Source organism: Ptychodera flava, chromosome 12 (assembly GCF_041260155.1).
Source record: "Ptychodera flava strain L36383 chromosome 12, AS_Pfla_20210202, whole genome shotgun sequence".
Lineage (NCBI taxonomy): Eukaryota > Metazoa > Hemichordata > Enteropneusta > Ptychoderidae > Ptychodera > Ptychodera flava.
Genome location: NC_091939.1, coordinates 12534574 through 12555993, shown reverse-complemented (window position 1 = coordinate 12555993; position 21420 = coordinate 12534574). Strand labels below are relative to the sequence as shown.

The following is a 21420-nucleotide window of genomic DNA, read 5'->3' as shown; positions in this document are numbered from 1 at the left end:
ATGCCAACAGGCATTTGATACACTTAAAGCCATACTGCAAAGTGCTCCAGTGTTGTCTGCACCAGATTTCACTTTGCCATTCAAATTAGCTGTAGATGCTAGTGATACGGCTGCTGGTGCTGTTTTATTGCAAGAGGATAGTCATGGTATAGATCATCCTGTTTGCTATTTTTCACGCAAATTTAACAAATCCCAGAGAAACTACTCTACAATTGAAAAAGAGTGTTTATCTTTGATATTAGCTTTACAGCATTTTGAAGTTTATGTTACTTCTTCAAATCAGCCAATAGTGGTTTATATTGATCACAACCCTCTTGTTTTTCTGCAGAAATTTAAAGGCAAAAATCAGAGATTGCTAAGATGGAGTTTAATGTTACAGGAGTTTAATCTTGATATTAGACATATCAAAGGCAGAGACAATTTAATTGCAGACTGTCTCTCTCGTATTTAGAGTTTATTGTTGTTCACTTTCAAGAAATTTTACTTTAGAGTAAAACAAAATTTGAGTACTTAAATCCTTTTCAAGATTACATTTGTAAAAGAAAGATTTTTCTTTGAAAAATTTTCTTTTTTTTGAAGAGGGGGTGTGTTATGTAGGTCATTTCCCCCACACTCATCATGACCTGAGTTCAATTAGTCTAGAACATTCTCAAGGTCACTGCCCTTGATGACCTCACAACCTTGAATTCAATTAGTCATGTTTGGAATGTTCTGGAAAGTTGATTAGTTGTGTAAGGGAGATAATTTTAGAACAGTAATTAGCATGTCAATAAAGTTCTAGATTGTTCTTATATCCTTTATAAAAGGGACGCGCACAGCTTCCAGTCAGACTTTTGGGATCGTGTCTCTTGTGTGTTACTAAACTCCAGCAGTAGTCATTCTCAAGACTTTTCAAGACCTTCACTGTCAACGCTGGATTTATACTGTGGTCTTTGTGCAGCTTCAAGCCTGCAAGCCAAAGGACTGTTCATTCATCCGACTGACTGTTACAACTCTGAGACTGGAGCTTTGCCGTCCCAGCTGAGATAAGTAGTCTGTACACTTTTAAAGCTTGTACTCTATCCCTGACTTAGCAATTAGTTTTATTTTTGTAATAAATTTTGTTTAAACAGTAACTGCTGAGTTCACCCTTTTGTTAGTTTTCTCTGCACGTAACACGCTTGACACCATTTTCTGAAACGTAATATTTCACTTGAAAGGAAGAGTATATGTAGAAAAAAAATTCACATTTCTTTATCAAACAACTTTCAACTGCTTGACAAGCTAAAATGTTAATCTAACCAATATTTTAATCTTGCGTTAACAAATTAATTAAACTTGAATACTTGTAAAAAAATGATTTTGAACAAAATACACTGTGTCGGGTGCAGGGCCCATAGAATCCATAGCATTCAATTCCTAGACACTGCAGTCTTGTTTAAATCTCACTGTTGCCAATGGCATGGCAACAGTATAAGAGGGAAAGGGTTACCTGAACAGGTGCATCTATATTTGAAAATGATCTCTGTTGAGTGACAGGTGTTACGAACATAGGCAATGGACACAAAGCATGACAACAACAAACAATGTATGAGTTTCATCAGGAATTTTAATACGTCATTGACTGTTCAATATTACTAATGATTTACCATAGGCAATCAAGAAAACAACAGTTGTATTATCCGTTCATATTAATTTTGTTTACTCAAATAAGTACATACAAAGATTACTTGAATATGACAAGTGATGTGTATTGTTCAAAGTAAAAGAACCATAGTTGTATTATTGATTCATATTGCCTTCATGAAGTACATACAAATGTGCTTTCTTATGATACAATCAAGAGAGGAATGAAAAGAAGTTAACAGAAAAAAAATAAAATTATGAACAAAAAAAAAAATCATTTGAAAACTGTTGACGTCAACTTTTGACAATGGCCATAGTAATACATAGCTTGGAATGCTTCTAGATGATATATAAATTTGGTCTTACAAAACATCAGAAAATTTGTTGTATGGTCCATGTAAATTGGCACTACACTACAGCAGGGTAGCGTACACGCATGCCATTATTTCAATGGTTTATCTCTGAGAGTCCATGGTATTTAGGACAGAACAGAAATTAGTCGGGTCATAACAGGATCATTGGCATTGTCAAGACCGTTTGGCACATCCTGTTTGTAATTCCAGGAATCTGGTGTAGTTATAAATTATTATCAGAGTTGACATTGTTCATCAGAGGCATATTCCATATTCCATATAAAGTTCAAATTACATGAGAGTTGCTAATTGGCTGACTTATGACAGCGTTGGAGATAGTAAATGCATTCTTGTGGATGATGGTGAAATACAAGTACACCAACACTCCTTTTGGGGAAGCACATCCGCATTATTGCCATGAACAGGATGGCCATTTTCACAGTGAGGCTAATGTTCACACACTGTGTAGAATGTCTCTGCCAACAGCCTGAAACCTGTAAGACAATCATGGTACTCGCCAAAACAAATGTTAACTGGACCTATCAAGGATGAGAGTCAAACAGGGCGGAAATTTATATAAGTGTTCACGATGGGTATGCCATCCTTGCAAGTCACATGCGAACCACAAACATACACACTTATGGCTTATACAGTAACATTCCAATTCCAATAAACAAATTATCATTGCATCTTGCCTGTTTTTTGCACAAATAGTGTATAGAGGGATTCAATTATCCAGACAACGTCTGTAAATTATGAAAGCTGAGATCTTCAAACACAAAAAGAGTGGAATGAAGACCTCCGCTGCTACAATTGCTAGTATTATAGATTTGAAATTAATATTTCCCCTTGAAAAAAATGTTGAAATTTCCCTCCATTTTGCAAAATTATTTACAAATTGAAAGCTTACAAGACTAATTTCATTACCATTTCAAACCTAATATCATACACAGAGTTGGACTGCAAAAGACTATTGCGTTGCAATATTATAGTAGTTGGTGGTTGTAAACAATTGTCTACTACCACACTGTGTTGGGTTAGTTGTCAATTCAGGGTTAAATTACAAACTTTCCATTTCAATTTCCTGAAAAAAATCGATTCTCAAAATAGAAAACAAGTATCTTTCACGCATGGCAACAGACATTGGAGTGATTGGTATCTGAGGATAATAGAAAGAATATAACCATTGGGTATAAAAAAAAAAAATAATTTTAATGGCACCACTTAGAAGTAGATTTATACAAACATTAAAGCAATAAAGGACAACTAAGGTACTACTTGTAACTTTGGAAAACACCAGTGAAATGGATGTACTTCTGATACCTAAGATTGAGCACAATTATTCCAGTGGTGAAGGAACTGTGCATTGAGTTACATTGCAGAATGCCTCCTACACATCTCTACATATGCATCTACTCGTCTGAATATGATAGCTTGCTTGCATGAGAAGGCACAAATTTCCGGTTCCTAAATCACAATGTACATTTTTTCACTTTATTTCCGATGAAGATAGGTCTCAAGATGCTGCAACTAACTGTCACTGAGTTGTACCTGCTGTGTGTGAATTACCATCTGCCTGCATGGCATTGACACTATTGTATATATTCATGGATACTAGCCCCTTTTGATTTACATTAAATGTGTAGAGAATGACTTCTTGAATACAATGATAGATACTATTAAGTAACTCTATATTGTCTCAGAACGACCATTAATGTCAACACAAGAACTAACGAGAGTATTTTCAATTTTCCAAAACAACTCCCGTGAAGTCTCTGCTCCTGACTTGTCAACAGGGAGATAGATATAATAAAGCACAGTGGAGGGATTGTGAATGAAGTGTTGTTGCCCAGGTCATTGTCAATGACAGACATGTTTACATGTATACACACTGGGCTAGCACAAATTACGGAATGAAATTTCTAATGACAAAATTAGAAGTTGCAGCATCCAGTGTTTTGTTGGCTCTACTGCATGCCGGTGAATCACTTAACACTGGGGAAACTTCAAGTTTCTGCACTGTCTTAGCGGTGAAATGACTGAATTAGGAATTCATATCACATCCAGAAATCTTGAAGTTATATACATCATCATGTAAAATTTACAGCTTTTTGAGTGAGGATATTTAACAAAATTGCAATGATAACAAAGTGACCTATTTAAAGTAACAGTACTCAGTATTTTTGCTAAGGTTGGGGAATATTGGTAAATGATTTGGGAACCAAGGTAACATTGTATTTATATACCAAGGGGAACCACGGTAAAATGACTGGGAACCCCAATAACATTTACCTGGTTACCGCCCTTAGCAAAACACACCGAGTACTATAGCATCTTTCACTGGTGGCTTTCAATGTGAAATGTACATCACCGCATCTTTTTTCCCTCTTTGGTGGCCATGAGTCAGGCTTTAAAATTATATACAGTGAATTTTAAGTGAGAGCATGGTGTTTTGAGGTTTATTTACTCAGTAAGGGTGCATAAACGTACAAACGTGAGGGAATTAAACGTTATGATTTTCATATTGAATTTGATCAATAATACTCTTTCATCCATTAACAGTTGAATGTTGATTGAATTTTACAGTACAAGTCTTGCAACAGATAAGCTGGTCATGGATGATATACTGAGCACCTATCTCCAGATCAACATGCTAACGTAGTATCGGTGAGAGTTCACTGTTTTGGCAGGACTGGTAGCAATCCTTGCATATCAGACTAAAGGTACAAGGAATTGCGATGCCATTGTGAAGCTTACAATGCATTTGTTTTGCAGTCAATATCCATTCAAGTACAGACAAAGCCTTACAGGCTCTATGAAATGTTGAACATGCCTGAAGTCAAGTTTTCTTTGTACAAAGTGATCGATATTGACAAATTTGTAGCTTTGATTTTGAAGACCAAAGGAACATTGGTTTGTGTAATGGTAATTAAATAAATAGAGTGAATTAAATATTATCTTTCCATCATGGTTTCATGAAAAAAAAAAGACTGGTGGCATTAATGGTATTTTTGTCTAGTAGTTTGTGATGTGGAAAAGAATTTTTCGGGCGGTATGACACTCAAACATACATGTACTCTCATTGTTCTGTATTTATAAACCATTGTTTGGAAGGTAATTAAAACAATTGACAAAATTTTCAAATATTCGTTCCCTCTTCTCTATTGTTATTATTATTAACATTGAAGGTTGGCAGTTGACATCTACAATTGAATCATGTCAGTGTATGTACACGTGTAAAAATATGGCAAAGGGCTGACATTCCACTCTATTTTAATAAAGTGCTGCTTGCACCCAAACATGTAATTCCACCAAGTGTTTACTATGACTAAGAAGGCAACAAAAGCCAGGTCCTGTCACTTTCATTATGACCTTTCGCTTGATACAACAGGAAGACCTGATTGGCAATATTCCAAGTAGCACCATCCCTTTCAAAGTGTGTAGGGCAAGAGTCAAGGAAAAGCCGGTGACAGTCAAGTGCCAGTACATGACTACCTATCTATCATCCCTAACAAAAGCAAAACATATCATACACACTGACAGATTCACCTCTCAAGATGATTTCAGATGACAAGGATTGGAGATATCAAAGACATTCAAAAGGCACTTACAGTTCATGACTCACTGGCATCAATGTGACATTGTGTGCAAATGAGTAGGAAACCGTGGAGTCTGACTTGTGGTCCAAAAGTGTCTGGTAATCCACTGTCAACAAGAAGTAAGACACTGTTCCACATCACAATGGAGTGGGCCCTGTTGATATTGTGTGCTAAACAATTGCTACCGTCTGCATACATGGGGCTACTACCTGCAGCAACATTCAACTTTCAAGACTGACTACACACACTTGGGAACCAAAACGACTACACACACTTGGGAACCAAAACGACAGCGTACCTTATCACCAAATTCCTTGGCAGACCAGTACAGAAGGCATACATCTGACTATTTGCAATCTTATCAATGATTTCTAGCACGTTGACTAGACTTCATTCAAGTCTGTAATTTGAGTAATTTCTCTCCATTTAGTTTGTTTTTTGGTCTTACATGTAAACTAATTAAAACAGTCAACTGACACATTTGTGGCTTGCAGACACCAAAACAAGTTGAACAATGTGAAAATCAAAGGTTACTGCTTACACATACCTGAAGTAAATGTACAGGTTGACATAAGTTTTGAGAGAAATAGGCTTTGAAGGTATAAATACTTGCACATATTGAAAGCTAAAATTCTGCTGTCAAATGACAGTTTCCTTTATTAAAGTTTTAGTGTGTAGAAAACCAAAAGAAATTAGTTGGTCCCCTTCATTTCCTGCGACTGGACCTTGAATAAGGAATCTACAATCAAGTTGTTTGGAAATGTGTCTCCCATAAATAACATTAGCGACAATTTCATTAAACGTGACTACATGGAAGTTTGAATCAAATTTTTCCTGTCACTGTTTAGCAACGAGAAAATGTTGTCATCATTGATGGAATTATTGTAGCAATACTGGCAGTGTTTTCAAAAGAGAGCTTAAATTTTATGCAGGAAATATACTTTACAGCACTGCTGGACAAAAGAAAGAGACTTTGGTCCCTCTTGAAATTATCCATACAGGTTATTCTGAGCTTGACTGCATTATCAAAGAGAAAATGATAATTTTCCTGAAAAATATGATTTGAAATATTGTTAGTCATATGTACTTTCATGGGTGTGCATCTATATTTTGATTAATTTAAGGACTGCCTCCCTTACCTAGCAATCTAGATATAACCAAGGCATTTACATATTACATCTATTGTATGTGATCCATGACACATGTTATTAGTAGAGTTTTTTCTTGTTTGCAATGAAAGGAGTTGTCTAAATTTATGTATGTGGCTCTTAGAATTTACAGTGATGCAATATGAAAGATTAAAAAAAAACAAAAATGACAGAAATATGAGGGGTCTACAAGAGTACACTTTATTTAACCTCATCCCTGCCTAATCTATTGAAATTTGGGAAACCAGACAGGACTTGGCAGATTTGTATAAAGAGTAGGATAAACATGATGGATTTTTGATAGTGTAGGAACAACAAGATCACAGGAGGAAAGTGAGATGTACCCATTCAAAGTATAAAATATATCTAATCATAACCTTTGATAAATTGGGACATAAGTACCATTTTCCGTATAACACGTGTAAATTTACCAACTTTTTAGTATTTATCAATTAATTATTTTACAGCACCATGATTGTGGAATAAGTTCACTTGCACAATTTCAAAAATACCATTTAAAGTTTTTAACATAGCTATGTAAATTTCCATAGGAAATGTTTCAGAAGAGTATCAGGTAAATCAATTACAATGAGCTTTGCATTTTTGCCCACAAAGAAGCTAGTCACTAAACAGTTCACGTTCATAATCGACATCCCTCTTTGGCATTGACTTTCTTTGTGACCTACGTGGAATCCGCTTGAGTTTCTCCTTCCGCAGCATCCAGTTGTTGTCATGGAGACTGACAGTGCAACCTGGTGCGTTTTCTTCCTGCTTGAAGCAACACGTCCAGAAGCGTCCGAAGTGTCCATTTTTGTAGAATATCTTGGGATGCCAGCGGCAGAGTGAAACATCACCCCTTGGGTCAATTAACTTACCACACTGCATGCAAGGGTCATCCTGGTATCTTGGATGAGTTGTCCACTTTGAGTCGATTCCACACACATTGTATTCCTCAATGATCCACTTGAAGTCCTTGCATGTGCACTTCAGTACAGCTAAGTCCCTGGTTGGTAGATAATGGAAGATTTTGGCAAGCACATGATCCGGTAAAAAGACAAACGGGTCACAGTCTCCAAGAAGCATTGGCCTGTTCCAGGTAGAGCAATACTGAACATATTCCTTGACTCTGACAGATGAACTTGAAGCGGCTGCTGTTGGTAACAAGATTTCTGACTTTGATTTTGATTTGCACAGGAAACCAAATGAAGATGCAGTGTTATCCCGTCCATCCGATGATGTGATGACGTCATGTTCTGATACCGCAGTGCAACTCGCTATTCTACCGCGTAAATCTGCTCCAGATGGACTGACAGTCACTGTTCTACTGGAGAGTTGTATGCAGCTCTCAGTGTGCTGGGCCCTACCGTCAATCTCATCCCTGCCACTATACAGGTCACGTCGTGAGGACTCCCCCTGCACCTCATATGTGTTCTCATCTTGTTCACGATTTGAATCATAACTCTTTGGACTGCTTTCATTTTGATTTGAGGTACCATTTCTGTTCGCATTGTCGATGCTTTCTACGGTATTTTCGGCACGAGATTCTTCGATTGGCTCCTCTAGATTCTGAACGTTGTTTTTATCATCGTTATCGTCCTGTTGATCGTTATAATTGTTGTTAAATACAACATCAACATTGTCCTGATTTCCATGGTTGAAATTTCTTTGGTTTGCGTTGTGCTCTCTTGATAGTTTGTCTCTGATAAGAAATATGTTGTTCTTCAGTTTAGGAAATTTTGTATTCTTTGTGTGTGTACGGACAACGTTCCATGAGTCACTGTAGCTCCGTTTCATAGGCGAACAACTAACATTGACATTGTGAGAGTCCGGTAGGGCTATCCGTTCGAAGAGTTCTGTCTTCATCTTAACGGGCAGGCTTAACCTAACACTAGACATGCAGCTTTTCAAGGTGGTAATATACTTCGTAGGTATCACCTTACCCTCTCCGACAGTCATATGCATCTCCGTTCGGAACATCTTCGATTTCGCCGCCTGACTTGGACCCAATGATTTCCCGTCGCGACCAGTAGCAAAGTTGAGCCCGGCCTCGTTTCTGTCGCTCACCATATTTCGTCAACTCTCTCTCTTCTCAGAGTCTCATGATATAGTTGAATATTTGACATGCTTCCGACCTGAGGTTAAAAAAGAGGCATTACAAATACCAGTCAAGCTACCGTCACCTAAACAACCGCAACTTCACCTTACAAATATGTGCAAATATCAAAAAAATATAGCACAGTTCATGTTGGGTGTAAAAACTGAACATTCAGTGATTACGAATACATTCGACGAGACGAGAGAATATTCTTACCGAAGCCACGGTGTCAGGCCGCGCTGAGGTAGCTGTGGGCCGGCACATACGAAGTTCGAACCTCGTATACGTCGATGGTAACTGTTACCTATTCCTACACCGACACTGACAAAAAAAAATATGGATGAAAAAAGAACTTCTGCTACGTTCACTACAAAACATACATCCAGCACAATCACTCTACCCATTCTCGATTTATCTCACGAGATTATTCGATGGTTGAAGAAGTGCCCACCTATTTTTGGTGCATTGTGGGAAACATTTCACGAGGGTCAAGCAACATGGCGGCCACAAGAAGACTAGCTAAGGTAAAAATTGTTCTCTGAAATAGCACATTTTTAGAGATAACATGGGTTCTAATGAAATGAAAATCGGTTTTATTCATGTTCGTAATGCTTTACGTCTCTTAGAAGTTCTACTCGACTCTGTGCTCGTAGTTGTGATGGCGTGTTGCCGTTTACCGGTATTTCCTGGATCAGGCAACTTCACGGCTCTGAAGCGGTTGTCATGTAATGTTGCAAGCACTGGATTTTCCCCGGAAAAGTGAAACAGGAAGTTTCTGCGGAGGGCCATTTTTGTATTCAGCCGAATTCAGTTCATGTCATTGAGAAGTGTACTCCGCGATGAACGATACTTGATGTTCAATAACTCAACGAAACTCCTCATAGTTCTTGAAAAATGTAGTGTGGTTCGACTCCGATGTGTATATGGTCATGCTGTTGTCTTGTAGGGACATAGATCCGCAAATATTAAAGTGAGATGGACTTAGTTAAAGAAATGTCACCGTGAAGCGATGGATTGGCTAGTCGAAGTGGCTGTTAACGAAAATTACAACTTGGTTACTTTCGTTCAAGTGACAAGATGTAAACCGAAACGGAACTAGCGGTTGTGTTTGATTGGCTTCCTTTGTGACAGCTATATTGAAATTCAAGTTCACAGCCAGAGTGATTTTTCCGATCCTTACTACGAATAACAGCACAGAATACTGAGAACTAATAGTACAAACGTAGGGAAATTGTTTTCTGTAACCACTTCTTTCAACTCAATACTCATATTAGTATCATCTGATAGTTAAGTTCACTGAAACATTTGTTGGAAAACTCGCTTGTTTGACCTCTCATCACCTATCTCATCCCTTCCCTATCCTCAGTTCCAGTGGAAGTCCTATGAAGAGGGCACAGCAAAATTTAACTGACTTGTAGAGAAATAGACAATTGTTAATTCATGTTACTGAAAGGACCGTCACTAGACCCCAATTCACTGGAACTGCATAAACATGAAGATCTGATCATTTAGTCTTCACATTCTAACAATCATGCACAACTCCAGTAAGGAACTCCATTAATAATACATTAATGATGTACATAATCACAGACAGACCAGTAAAATGTTAATTTAATAGTGATGATAAAGAAAATGAAAATGTGATTTTCTATAAAATACAAAGCAGTGTTTTTGAGAAGAGTGGTACTTCCCGTGTTTGGGATAAATAAAGTTCTATTGAATTGAATTGAAAAGTTAACCAGGACGGCTCCCAAGTCATGTTTCCCCTGGGTATCCCCTGTTGTATCAATGCAATCATATTTAAGGGCTACAGAAATGATACCAGGGTTCCAACACCGTTTACATATCTTTCCAAACTTTAGCAAAAACATGTGAAAATGAAATATTCAAGGTGATGGTCATTTGATTAATGATGTCAGGGTAGAACAATGTTAAAAAAAACAAATGCTGTCAGCAAACAATAGATATACTGAAGAGAGTTGTTCTGGAAAATGCATAGGTCTGTCACCATTCCTTTATCAGTATGTACCGGTAAAGTTTCAACCTGAATACCGTTGGATTGTATGGAAGTGTTGTGATGGAATCTGGGTATTCAATATTGATAAACACTGAGAGTATCTATCACTTGTGCATGGACTTTTTTGTGTGTGTTTTATGCTAAGATTAGTGAACAATTGTTTGGAAAAACCAGACAGTACTTCTGTAGTGTTCATATAACAGTGATAATACTATGAAGTTGTTATGGCAATACCGCAAAGGATGCACGAGGACATTGGCGCAGCGTATTGTCTAATGCGAAGCAGAGGGCGATGCACAGCGCCAGTGTCCGAGTGCATCCTTTGCGGTATTTTTGTGCTTACCTGATTAATAATGTTATTATACATCTTTCATTCATGACTGACGCAGCGTTCTCACCAGGCCGCGATTCCGCGACATTCTCGCGTATTTTTCTGTTTTGTCGCGGATTTCTTGGGCGTGCGCGCCAATATGTGCGCGCCTTTGAAATTATAAACTTTCGTGATGCCAGCCGTACGGCGCGGCCGGCCGTATCATACAGCCAATACTTTCTCACCATGGACGTAAATGATTGACGCGAGTAATTACACTTCCTGGTTGAAACCGAGGCAATCTGGAGGCAATACCCGTCAGAGGGCGTACTTAAGCCACAGTCACTTGTGATTCGATACATGATGGCCGATGTGTGGATGCATTATAATTACGTATACCACACAGCGGCCGTCCTGTATTGACCACACGAGACTGTGGTAGTCTGACGCACTGGACGTGTGTGTTCGCCTTGCATGCATACCGGTACATGTCCACGCAATTCGCGGAAGCTGGAGGCGTCATGGGCACGATAAACATTTTCATAGGCTATGACAACGATAATCCGAACTACGAAAACACATGTAAAGCTTGTATATCCCTAAGGAATTACATGAACATTTTTCGAAAACAACGAACTCGAAGCTGGTCATCATACTGTGAGTTCCGCATGGCAACCAGGGTCTTGACGGGAACGACGTTATAGTGTTCGTGCTGTTGAGATTCAGTGAATTTTTGTTCTCGAAAATAACGCAACTTTGTCTGAGATAATTTTTAGGTCTTTGCTATGTTTTGAATCATGTATAAACTTCGCGGGAGATATGTGTTGTGTGATGTTATCAGGCATTTGCCCCGTTCCTCGCCCACGTGACCTAGTACCTACGACTGGAAATGATCGACAACTGGCCCACTGCCGATTGATGATATTATTCCAAAAGTAGTTCCGAGGTTTAAATGTGGAATAGTAGGAGGAAAGTTCTCTTATTATGCAAACAATTATCAATTCTTGGCTTGCGCATGTGATAAGTATATTATTCCAGGCGAACTTATACGTGAGAACATGGGCGTCTTTTTTCCATGCTTCAATCAATTGACAAAATTTGTAGCCTTGGCTGGCGACCAAAATTTCACGTCAAAAGTTGATGATTGTTTACAAACATCATAGGGATATGTTTCCTGATCTAATAAATGCTGACTTGGCCTATTCCTTCTGCTGGTTGTGAAAGGGGGTATAGTGTGCGAAAAAAAGTAACTCATGACAGGAATCAACTGGGAGCTGAACGACTGGACACTCCAGCAACTACTGTTATTGTAGAGGGCCCCGAAATGGACTTTCACACTGGAAAGAACAAAAGTCCCATAGACTTTTCATTAAAAGGCACTGATATTCAATATCAGTTGATATTTTCACCGAATGTTTACAAAAAAGTTGTTAAGTTGAATGAGTTGTTGAGTCCTTTATTTTTTCCATGCATAGAATAAGGTTCGTATTTGCAGTTTGACTTTTTTAACATATTTATATATTGTCTCACAAAAATCATCCGTTGTCCCGCTTTTTTTTGGTCAGCGGGACAAAATGTCCCACAAAATTTTTTTTCTGGTGAGAACACTGACTGACGCATCAAATTGTCCGAGTATTGACTGTATTCATGCAACGTCAACAATTTTTCTCTCGATTTATAGCGCAAGTGTGGAATGCTATCTCGGATATGCTTCTGGATAGCCTGTACGTTACATGTACAGAACGAGAGACATCTTCTGGCACTCATTAATGGGTCCCTCGAAACCGTTCAACGGTGAATGCGGTGATGCTGCTTTAGGGGGTGGGGGGCGCCTGGAAAAGTGTGAATGTTATGGAACATGCATTCCATGCAGCTCTTTTAGCGCATGCAAAATTCTATTGTTCTTGATGGTAGATGTATAATTATTAATGATGATAATACCTGATAATACCTCTGTAGTATGACTTCTGCAATATGAATTTCAAGGTGAACTAAAAAAAAATGTCTACCTGCATAACATCGACTGGTATATGGCATGTAAACAAATCCTGTTAGTAACCACATATCCAGCCTGTGTTGCTTACTAGATTCACATAGGTGAGCAAGGCTATAATGGTGCTTTCAAGAAAACCATAGTTGCAGCAGCGCCAGATTTTATGAAAACCTTGCTTAACCACAAGATGAAACCAGCTATTCTGTACCTTTATACTACTTTTTTTGCTTTTGTAAGATTCATGCACTCAGACACCACCTTGCTAATGGGAATTTCCCCACCAAATTCCTTTCCACAGTTCTTGCATACGGTATACTCTACTTAATTGTATGGCACACATAAAAGGCAATAGGCCAAACCCGGAATTCGAATCGACCACGGTACAAACAAAGCCATGTGCGCGAACGCGCATAGACGTACGTGTATTTCCATACGCGTTAGTACACATGTGGGTTTGCTTGTACCGGCATCACGTGATTATTTGGGCGTACTGAGTCTGTAGAACGCATCGCGTCCTTTTTATTCTGGAGTAGAACCATTCTGTGACAAGACACTCTCCCTGTCACCTGTATTGAAATTGATGCTTGTAATCACAAAAAAATATCCTTTGTTGCTATTATTCCTGGTGCTGCAAATTGTCCCTTCTTTAATTCATGCGTCTGATGCTTTCATTTGAACTTTTAATGAAGCAAAATTAAACTTTTGCAGCAGAGATATTCAGCAGCTGCTAAAGTAGTACCATGTAGACCTGTTGCCATGGTTACAATACACAAATGTGTTTCTATATGCATAGCTAAGTTGAATAAATAATGGTGGCATAGCTAATGCAGATTACATTGAAGATCAGGGAAATAATATCCATTCAAAGAATTATCCATGATTTCCTTAAGAAATTGTAAATTTGATTAAAATGCGTATACTCAGATAAAAAGAAAATCAGAAATTATTGACTGGGGAACTGGCACATTTTAAATGTCTCTGCCCGACATATTTCAAAAAAATCAATTTCTCAAACAGTCTGTCAGTTTTGTGTGTGCATAATGATCACAACACAGTATACTGAGCCTGTAGAAGTTTGTACTGTCGAGAGCAGGTGTGCCTGGTATATCATTAGGTTTGCAACTTACTAAACACAATGGAGATTATCTTTGTCATTATGGAGGATTCAAATCACTCTATGTCACTGTACCACTTACTCCACCTTATTCCTGATCACACTTTTGCTATTTATTTTTTCATTTTTCATTTTGTTCACAGCCACGATTCTTTGAAACAGAATTATTTATTTATGGAATTAAAAACTTTGAAAGTGTTGGTGCATTCACTCTTCTTATGCCTTGTATATTTTTAGGAACTGGCAGATCTCCGAACTTCAGGACTGAAATCTTTTCGAGAAATCGCTGTAGATGAATCAAATATTCTATACTGGCAAGGCCTAATTGTTCCAGTGAGTAATTCCTTACACGCTTGTATATTTTATCTCGAGTCTGCTCAAATAGGTCTGTTTTGCTTGCTGGAAACCATACTCCATCACAGTTTATCTCTGGTTTATTTCTGTGGAACCGTTCAAAATCGGCTTTGATGGAGCAGTACTAGGGTTCAAAAGTCAGGGGTTAAAGGTCATGTACACATCTGCTTTTGCAGGTAAATTAATCGTCTGTTCAAAAAAGTGGTTACTAGTACTGTAACACAAGCTGTAAGCTCAGCAATGCAGCACAGAACCTCTGTAACATTTTCTGCTTGCCTGAAACTGTACAATGTTATTGTTGAAACATGAATTTTAGTGCGTACTACAATTTATTTGTCAACGACAATTCATTTGTCTACAATAATATTGGATGTTGATCCAATATGGCGTGTTAAGTTATTACTTCATATTTCAACATATTGTAGAGGCAAGTATAAGAAAATATACTTGCTTTCTAGAACAAAAATTTATGAAAATATTATAAAGAAGTTAGAGCGGTTGCGGCTATAATGATTTTCGTGATGTCCTTTTTTTAAATTTTTGTCAAGAACAACTGATTCTCTAATTTTCCATCTTGACAGGATCATGCACCATTTAACAAGGGAGCATTTAAGATAGAAATCAACTTCCCTGCAGAGTATCCGTTTAAGCCACCCAAGATAACCTTCAAAACCAAGATTTATCATCCAAACATAGATGAGAAGGGTCAAGTATGTCTGCCTATAATTAGTCCTGAGAATTGGAAGCCAGCAACAAAGACAGACCAGGGTAAGATGGTTTTTCTTGATATAATTATGATATTTTTTCATTGAAAATTGTGCAGTTTTGTAATCTATGAAAAAGTTTGCTTTCAGTTCAAACAGAGACAGGGGTTCAAAGGTGCCAGGTTAAAGGTCACCTGCATCAACCTGTCTGGACTGTACAGTGTTTGGGCTGTATTTTTATCGGTTTAATACTGTCTGTATGGTGTTTTTAATATTTTTAATATTTCAACCATGTTAGGATTTATGTAGTGGATTCCTTGCTGATTTTGACATCACTTTCCACCTTGAAGGACTCCAATTGGTGTACCATTTGTACCATTTTTGTAATTGTAAAAAATATTTTGTTCTGAACACTGTCTATGGAAACAGAGAGGAGTTAATATTTACGTAGTTCCGTAAAATTTGATGGTCAACATCAATCTTTGTTTGAACTCAAAAATATGATTCACATTGGTGAAAATGTGTTCGGCTTGAGTGCAGTGTTTGAAATGCTTGCCTTGGCCACTGAAACCAGCGTAGGAAGTTATGGAAGTAGATACCGGCACATTTTAAAATGATAGCGCTGCAGCAAGATGGAATAATAATTCCTGGAAACGTTTAAGGTGAAATGAACACCCAAGGGATGATACAAAGCTGACAACAGTGGAATCTGACTTCTTACTTGAAAGGTTGTCCTCCCACAGTAGTTGATCATATTTCACATTGCACTCGGAGGCAACAGGAAATGATAGGAAAAAAGAACATATGTAATGAGCCTGTCTGATTCCAAGGCCTTTTTTTTATGAAAGCAAAAATATTTAATCACTATAAAGATAAAATCAACGAGTAGAAATTATGAACAAAAATCACAGTAGGACTGTGTTGCAATAGAATGGCTGATGTTTGGAATCTATTCTTGACTGATGCTTGAACTGTTCATTTCACGCAACTTTCTGACAATGTCTGTTTCTCATTCCTTTTTAATACAGTTATCCAGGCACTTATAGCATTAGTCAATGATCCCGAGCCAGAGCATCCCTTGAGGGCAGATTTAGCCGAGGAATTCACCAAAGACAAGAAGAAATTCATGAAAAATGCAGAAGATTACACTAAGAAGCACGGAGAGAAACGACCATCTGACAGTTGAAAATTTTACCGTGATTTATTTTCATCCTACTAACTTCCCCCTCCCCTTGTAAAATCCAGTCACATCCCCTCCCATTTTATGTAAATGCACAAAACTGAATTTCAATTGCCAATCCCCTCCCCCTTATGTCCAGTAGAATTTTATTTTCTCTCATAGTTCAAGCTGTTGTTTTCAAGAGGGACACAAGTTAGACGGACAGTCCACAATCAGGGTATTAACAGTTGAGGTGGTGGCATACATATCGATTTCAGCCAACAAGTTGACATGAGGACACAATCGAATCTGAAATCATGAAATCTCTGCGAGAAATTAACCAAGTCACTCTGAGAAATGTCAAGTAATTTTTTGATATCTGTTGATAGGACAGACTGTGTCAATTTCTTTTTTTCAAAATAAATTGTCCGTAACAGCACTCCGTTTGTACTCCTCGTGTCTTTCAAAGGGAGTTACAGGCAAATATGACCGTGTTCTCTGATAAAGTGTATTTCTGTGGTATTGATTTTGTAAAATATAGCTTGCTTTTTTTCTTGACAGACATGTTGACCATTTGCCATCAATGTGTATGTCCGAAACCACCACCTTTTGATTTAATGCAGCCTGTTTCACAACAAACCCAGTAGTAACTCAGTCATTTTGTCAATTAAGTGTTATCACACGTTTTAGTAGGAGACATGAAGAAAAAATGTCTATTTCACAGTTTGTGCGGTTTATGTCTATTTCCCCTGGTCCACCTTTTTACTTGTTACCAGATAACCTGTCAACTTGACCTCTGTCATAAAACAGATTTTGGGGAGAAAAAAAATCATTCTTAAATTATTTGATAAATTTGGTATTTCTTGTTTCTTTTTGAAGATGTTTTGACGATAAAGCAAAAGAGAAAATCCAAATTGTAGCATATAGGTACATTGTAATCTGGTTAAATATATGTTAGCACAGAGAGAACTGCTTTTGTTTTTAGGCACTGTTGGATTATGGTAATATTTTGAAATTGAATTATGCAATAACATCCAGCCACTGTGATTTCAACTGAAAGTCGTCGTTTGAAATATCAGGTCAGAAATTTACCACAGGGCAATTTTGTTTCTATATTCTTGTAGTACCAGTTACACTCAGTGGTTGTCAATATTTTCACTTTGACTTTTTTCTCATGTATCCACATTGTCAAGTATGTGTTTACAGCTGTGAGGCGATCAGCACCCTACAAATGACTTTTCTACAAAAGCAGATGTGTAATGATTATTGCTCGTTAAGACGCAAGAAAAGGAAATTGATAGTTTATTTGTGATCTGTCACGAATAATTAGCACTGGTAGTGTTTTTCCTTTTTTTTCTGCATTTCTTTTGTTTGTACCATCCTAATAAGCTACTCTGACATTCAGAGGCCAGCCGTGCAGTCAGTGAGTTGTTTTACATTGAGGTCACTTTCTTTGTTTTGTTTTCAGTTCTGTTCTTTAGACAAGAGTAAATCACCTGTTTTATTGAACAATTGTCTTTTTGCGTCAGCTGTATGGGGCCAGGGGGCAAGCAGAAAGGGCAGCTTCAGTGATGTTTGGTTTGGTTGTGCTATTCAGAACCACGTTGAAATCATCCAGGAGTGGTAGACTGAAAGATTCCGTCGCGTGCGGGCGCTCCGGCGCACTGCGACCTACGACCCTTTAAGGGTCGTAGGTCGCAGTGCGCCGGAGCGCCCGCACGCGACGGAATCTTTCAGTCTACCAGGAGTGGCAATCAAGTGCTGTCACTCTACTCTCTAAACAAGACTGGCACATACAATGCATAGCATGTTTCATAAAATAAAAGTCCCCTAAATATTGGAATGACAAACTAACGGTAGTTTTATAAGATATACCTGAATGTCACATCTTCAGTGGGTGTGTTATAAACATGCTGCAGTCTGTAGAATGAATGACTGTTTTTCAGTTTTTACTCTGAAAAATGCCCAACCAAATATCAATAGCCATAGCTACTGTCACAAACAACTATGGCATTGTCGATCAATTGCCAAACAATCAAAGTTCCCAGTCATGCCACTTATCAGCACAGAGAGCTGAATCTGTTTGACTGCACCATCCAAAAGGTTTAAATTAGCCCAAACTTTGAAACAAGAAAAGATAACAATGTAGTAACACTTGTATAGTCATATTTCTTTTAAGTATACTTTTGATCATGCCCACTTTTTCATTCACTTAAGTGTTTTTAAAGTGTTTTAGTATACACATTTTCAGTTTGCAATTGCCATATGAAATTTCAAAGTGAATTCAAAAAGAGGGCACATGGCTGTACATAGGTTGTTTAAGTACAGCTGTGTAAATACAGCGAAATTATGTCTGCGAGCCATCCCTGGTTGAACCAGAAAGCTGTGATATGAGGCATTTCTCACGGGGAAACTCAAACCGAATTAGGCACCTTTGTCAACTTAGCTTATGTCTCTGTCATAGAGGTTTTCAGTTGAGATGGTATTTCACTGTATTTGGTTCCCATTCAGTGATTTAAAATAATTGTGGTGAGTTGATGTTTTTGTCACACAGGTTGTATACCATCAGTATGAATGCCCTGACAAAACAGTAACAGGGTTTTCCATTATTATTGCAGGAAATGTATGATTTTAATATTAGCTATGAATTTTATGTTCTTTGCCAGAATTCAGCAGTGAGTAATTTGAACCCCACAATTATCATTTTCAACGAATATGACATACAATGTGTAGCAAATGTTGATTGAAATATGTCAAAATAAGTTCGCTGTAGATATTAAACCCTCATGTGACGATCCATGCAGCTGTGCTTTGGCAGCACTGGCAAGTCCTCCCATTTGACTGCGTATTAAATGTAAGAAATTATCAACTCCCTATTTTTTGGAAAGAGTGTTGCAATATATTCATTGCTGTAACTACAGAGGTACGCCAAGGGCATTGGTGCGGGTAAGAGGTGTTCCCCTCCCCTCCCCCCCCCCACCGACAGAAATGTTAAATCGCATCAGGTCAAAGTGGCAGAATTTCCTCAGAAACATAGCCATCCATGAAGGTGACCTGACCTGAACTGACCCAACCTGACCTGGTCAGTCAGCAAGTCTCATAGCTGTGGAAACGCAGCTATCTGTTGGCGGGGTAGTGTGCGTCGCTATGCGGGTCAAAGGTCAACCCCGGTACGGATATCCGTGGCGGGGTTGACCTTTGACCTGCATAGCAACGCACGCTACCCCGCCAACAGATAGCTGCGTTTCAACAGCTACAAGTCTCGGTGCTTGTTACAACGTCCCCCTTCAATTCTTTCGAGGTGGCGTGATGACGATGATGATGATGATGATGACAACGACAACGATGATGCCACAGCTCTGCCCAGATATGAAGTTTGACAATGACTTCCACAACACAGTTACAGTGGAAGCTGTTCAGTAACTTCATTACATATGCTGTATCGTCTGGCCATTCATTTTCCCGATGACATACGCTGATGCTTGAAATACTGTTCACTTGTAGCAACACTTGTATTTGTAGCACTTTTTGTAATATTGAGTTCTGGAAAGTTTGACCATAATGTATAATAAATCATTGGCTCAACAATGTTGATTGTCAGTTATTTCAATTAGTTTGATGACGTTTGATGGCAAAGAATTTCCAGAACCTTTCTCTACTCATCTTTGGTCCATCCTCCTTGAAAGACTTAAACTTTTGCTCAAGTTTTCCTGAAGGAATTTTTCAACGATGCTTTTTTCAAAATCAAGAAAAAAGTCGGGGGTCACTGCAAATTTTAGTACTGAAGAAACAAATTACGCAAGAATTACCAATATTTGAAATCCAAAATGGCTGCCGTCCCTGTGTTAACTCTATGGAGAAAAATACAATTTTTGATTTCAAAAAAAATTAGATGATGAAAGCTTTGCTTACTTCAAGGGCTTCAAAATGAGCCCCCACAAGTGGTAGATCAGAAAAGAATTAGAAAAGTTTGAGAGTGCTGATATTTACCCCTTAAGATGATTTTACCTTTTAAACAAATGAAACATCCTACAGGCTATATATTTATATTTTTTCATCAAATGCGCCCTCAGACAACCTGTGATCGCTACTGTAGGGAAGATGTGGTGGAGCCAGTGCTCTCATCAGGACTGTCAAATCATCCATAATCTGTCACACTGATCTAGCACTGTCAGAACTACAGAAATATGGAGCTACTCCCTTACTAGACCAGATACTTTCTTTTATTGATTTTTTTCTCCGGTAATACCAATACCGGCCAGTACAATAGGGGCAGAGATCTGATTGTCTGCTATTCAATGCTTGTAATGACAAGGCCATGTCATTCCTTCCTTGAATAAAATCAGCCATAGCTCCTTCCACCAGTATCCTCTGCAGCACCAAGCTGAGTGGAAATAAAATTTCCTAAAATTCATCTTGGTGGGCTTTAATTCATGGTTAGTCAATTTTACTAAGAGTTACTTGTAATTGAATTTTCCTGACTCTCCAAAGAATCAATTTGAAATGTGTTGATAGAAATTGTGATGTGTATGCATTTTGCCCCACAGGGTACATGTACTGTATAACATTGAGGTATAATGCGCAGAAGAATCTAATCTACCATCATGAGGCAGACGTGTATACATTAATTATTCAGATGCCCTCTGGTTGTTCCACAGGCAGGGTTCTGCTCTGCTGTCGATGGTTATTCAAATAGAGGAAGTTTCATTACAGAATTCACGCGTTTGTATCCCACACTGCTCTCCAATAGAGCTATCTTGCAGTTCCACACCTTCAAAACTCACATGTAAAACCTGAGCGACTGAATTTTTATAAACCGGATTCAAACACTCAAACTGCCAAAGCTGAGTAGACTGGCATATCATACCATAGCACATAGGTCAACCAAATTGTGTGCTGACAGGGCACCTCAGAAGTTAAATTCCATTTGACATAGTAGAGCCATTTGTATAAGATAACTGAACCAAAT

The 21420-nt window shown here is 38.1% G+C and overlaps 2 protein-coding genes across 2 annotated transcripts; one reads left to right on the top strand and one right to left on the bottom strand.

Annotated features, from left to right (window-relative positions):
• Positions 1-1568: 1568 nt before the first annotated feature.
• LOC139145029 (uncharacterized) lies at positions 1569-9208 on the bottom strand. The gene is made up of 2 exons (XM_070715930.1): positions 9017-9208; positions 1569-8837 (listed from the first exon to the last, which is right to left on the bottom strand). Exon 2 carries the CDS (start codon positions 8770-8772, stop codon positions 7324-7326), a length of 1449 nt encoding a protein of 482 aa, XP_070572031.1. The 5' UTR covers positions 8773-8837; positions 9017-9208; the 3' UTR covers positions 1569-7323.
• Positions 9177-20039, top strand: LOC139145031 (ubiquitin-conjugating enzyme E2 L3-like). Its single transcript, XM_070715931.1, has 4 exons — positions 9177-9324; positions 14472-14567; positions 15170-15356; positions 16321-20039. Exons 1-4 carry the CDS (start codon positions 9232-9234, stop codon positions 16476-16478), a joined length of 534 nt encoding a protein of 177 aa, XP_070572032.1. The 5' UTR covers positions 9177-9231; the 3' UTR covers positions 16479-20039.
• Positions 20040-21420: the final 1381 nt, after the last annotated feature.

Excerpts from the sequence above, each read along its gene's own strand:
- LOC139145029 (XM_070715930.1), bottom strand. The coding sequence starts at position 8,772 with ATGGTGAGCGACAGAAACGAGGCCGGGCTCAACTTTGCTACTGGTCGC.
- LOC139145031 (XM_070715931.1), top strand. The coding sequence starts at position 9,232 with ATGGTTGAAGAAGTGCCCACCTATTTTTGGTGCATTGTGGGAAACATT. Across the intron at positions 14,568-15,169 it reads GGCAAGGCCTAATTGTTCCA|GATCATGCACCATTTAACAA; the intron begins GTGAGTAATTCC and ends CCATCTTGACAG. Across the intron at positions 15,357-16,320 it reads AGCAACAAAGACAGACCAGG|TTATCCAGGCACTTATAGCA; the intron begins GTAAGATGGTTT and ends TTTTTAATACAG.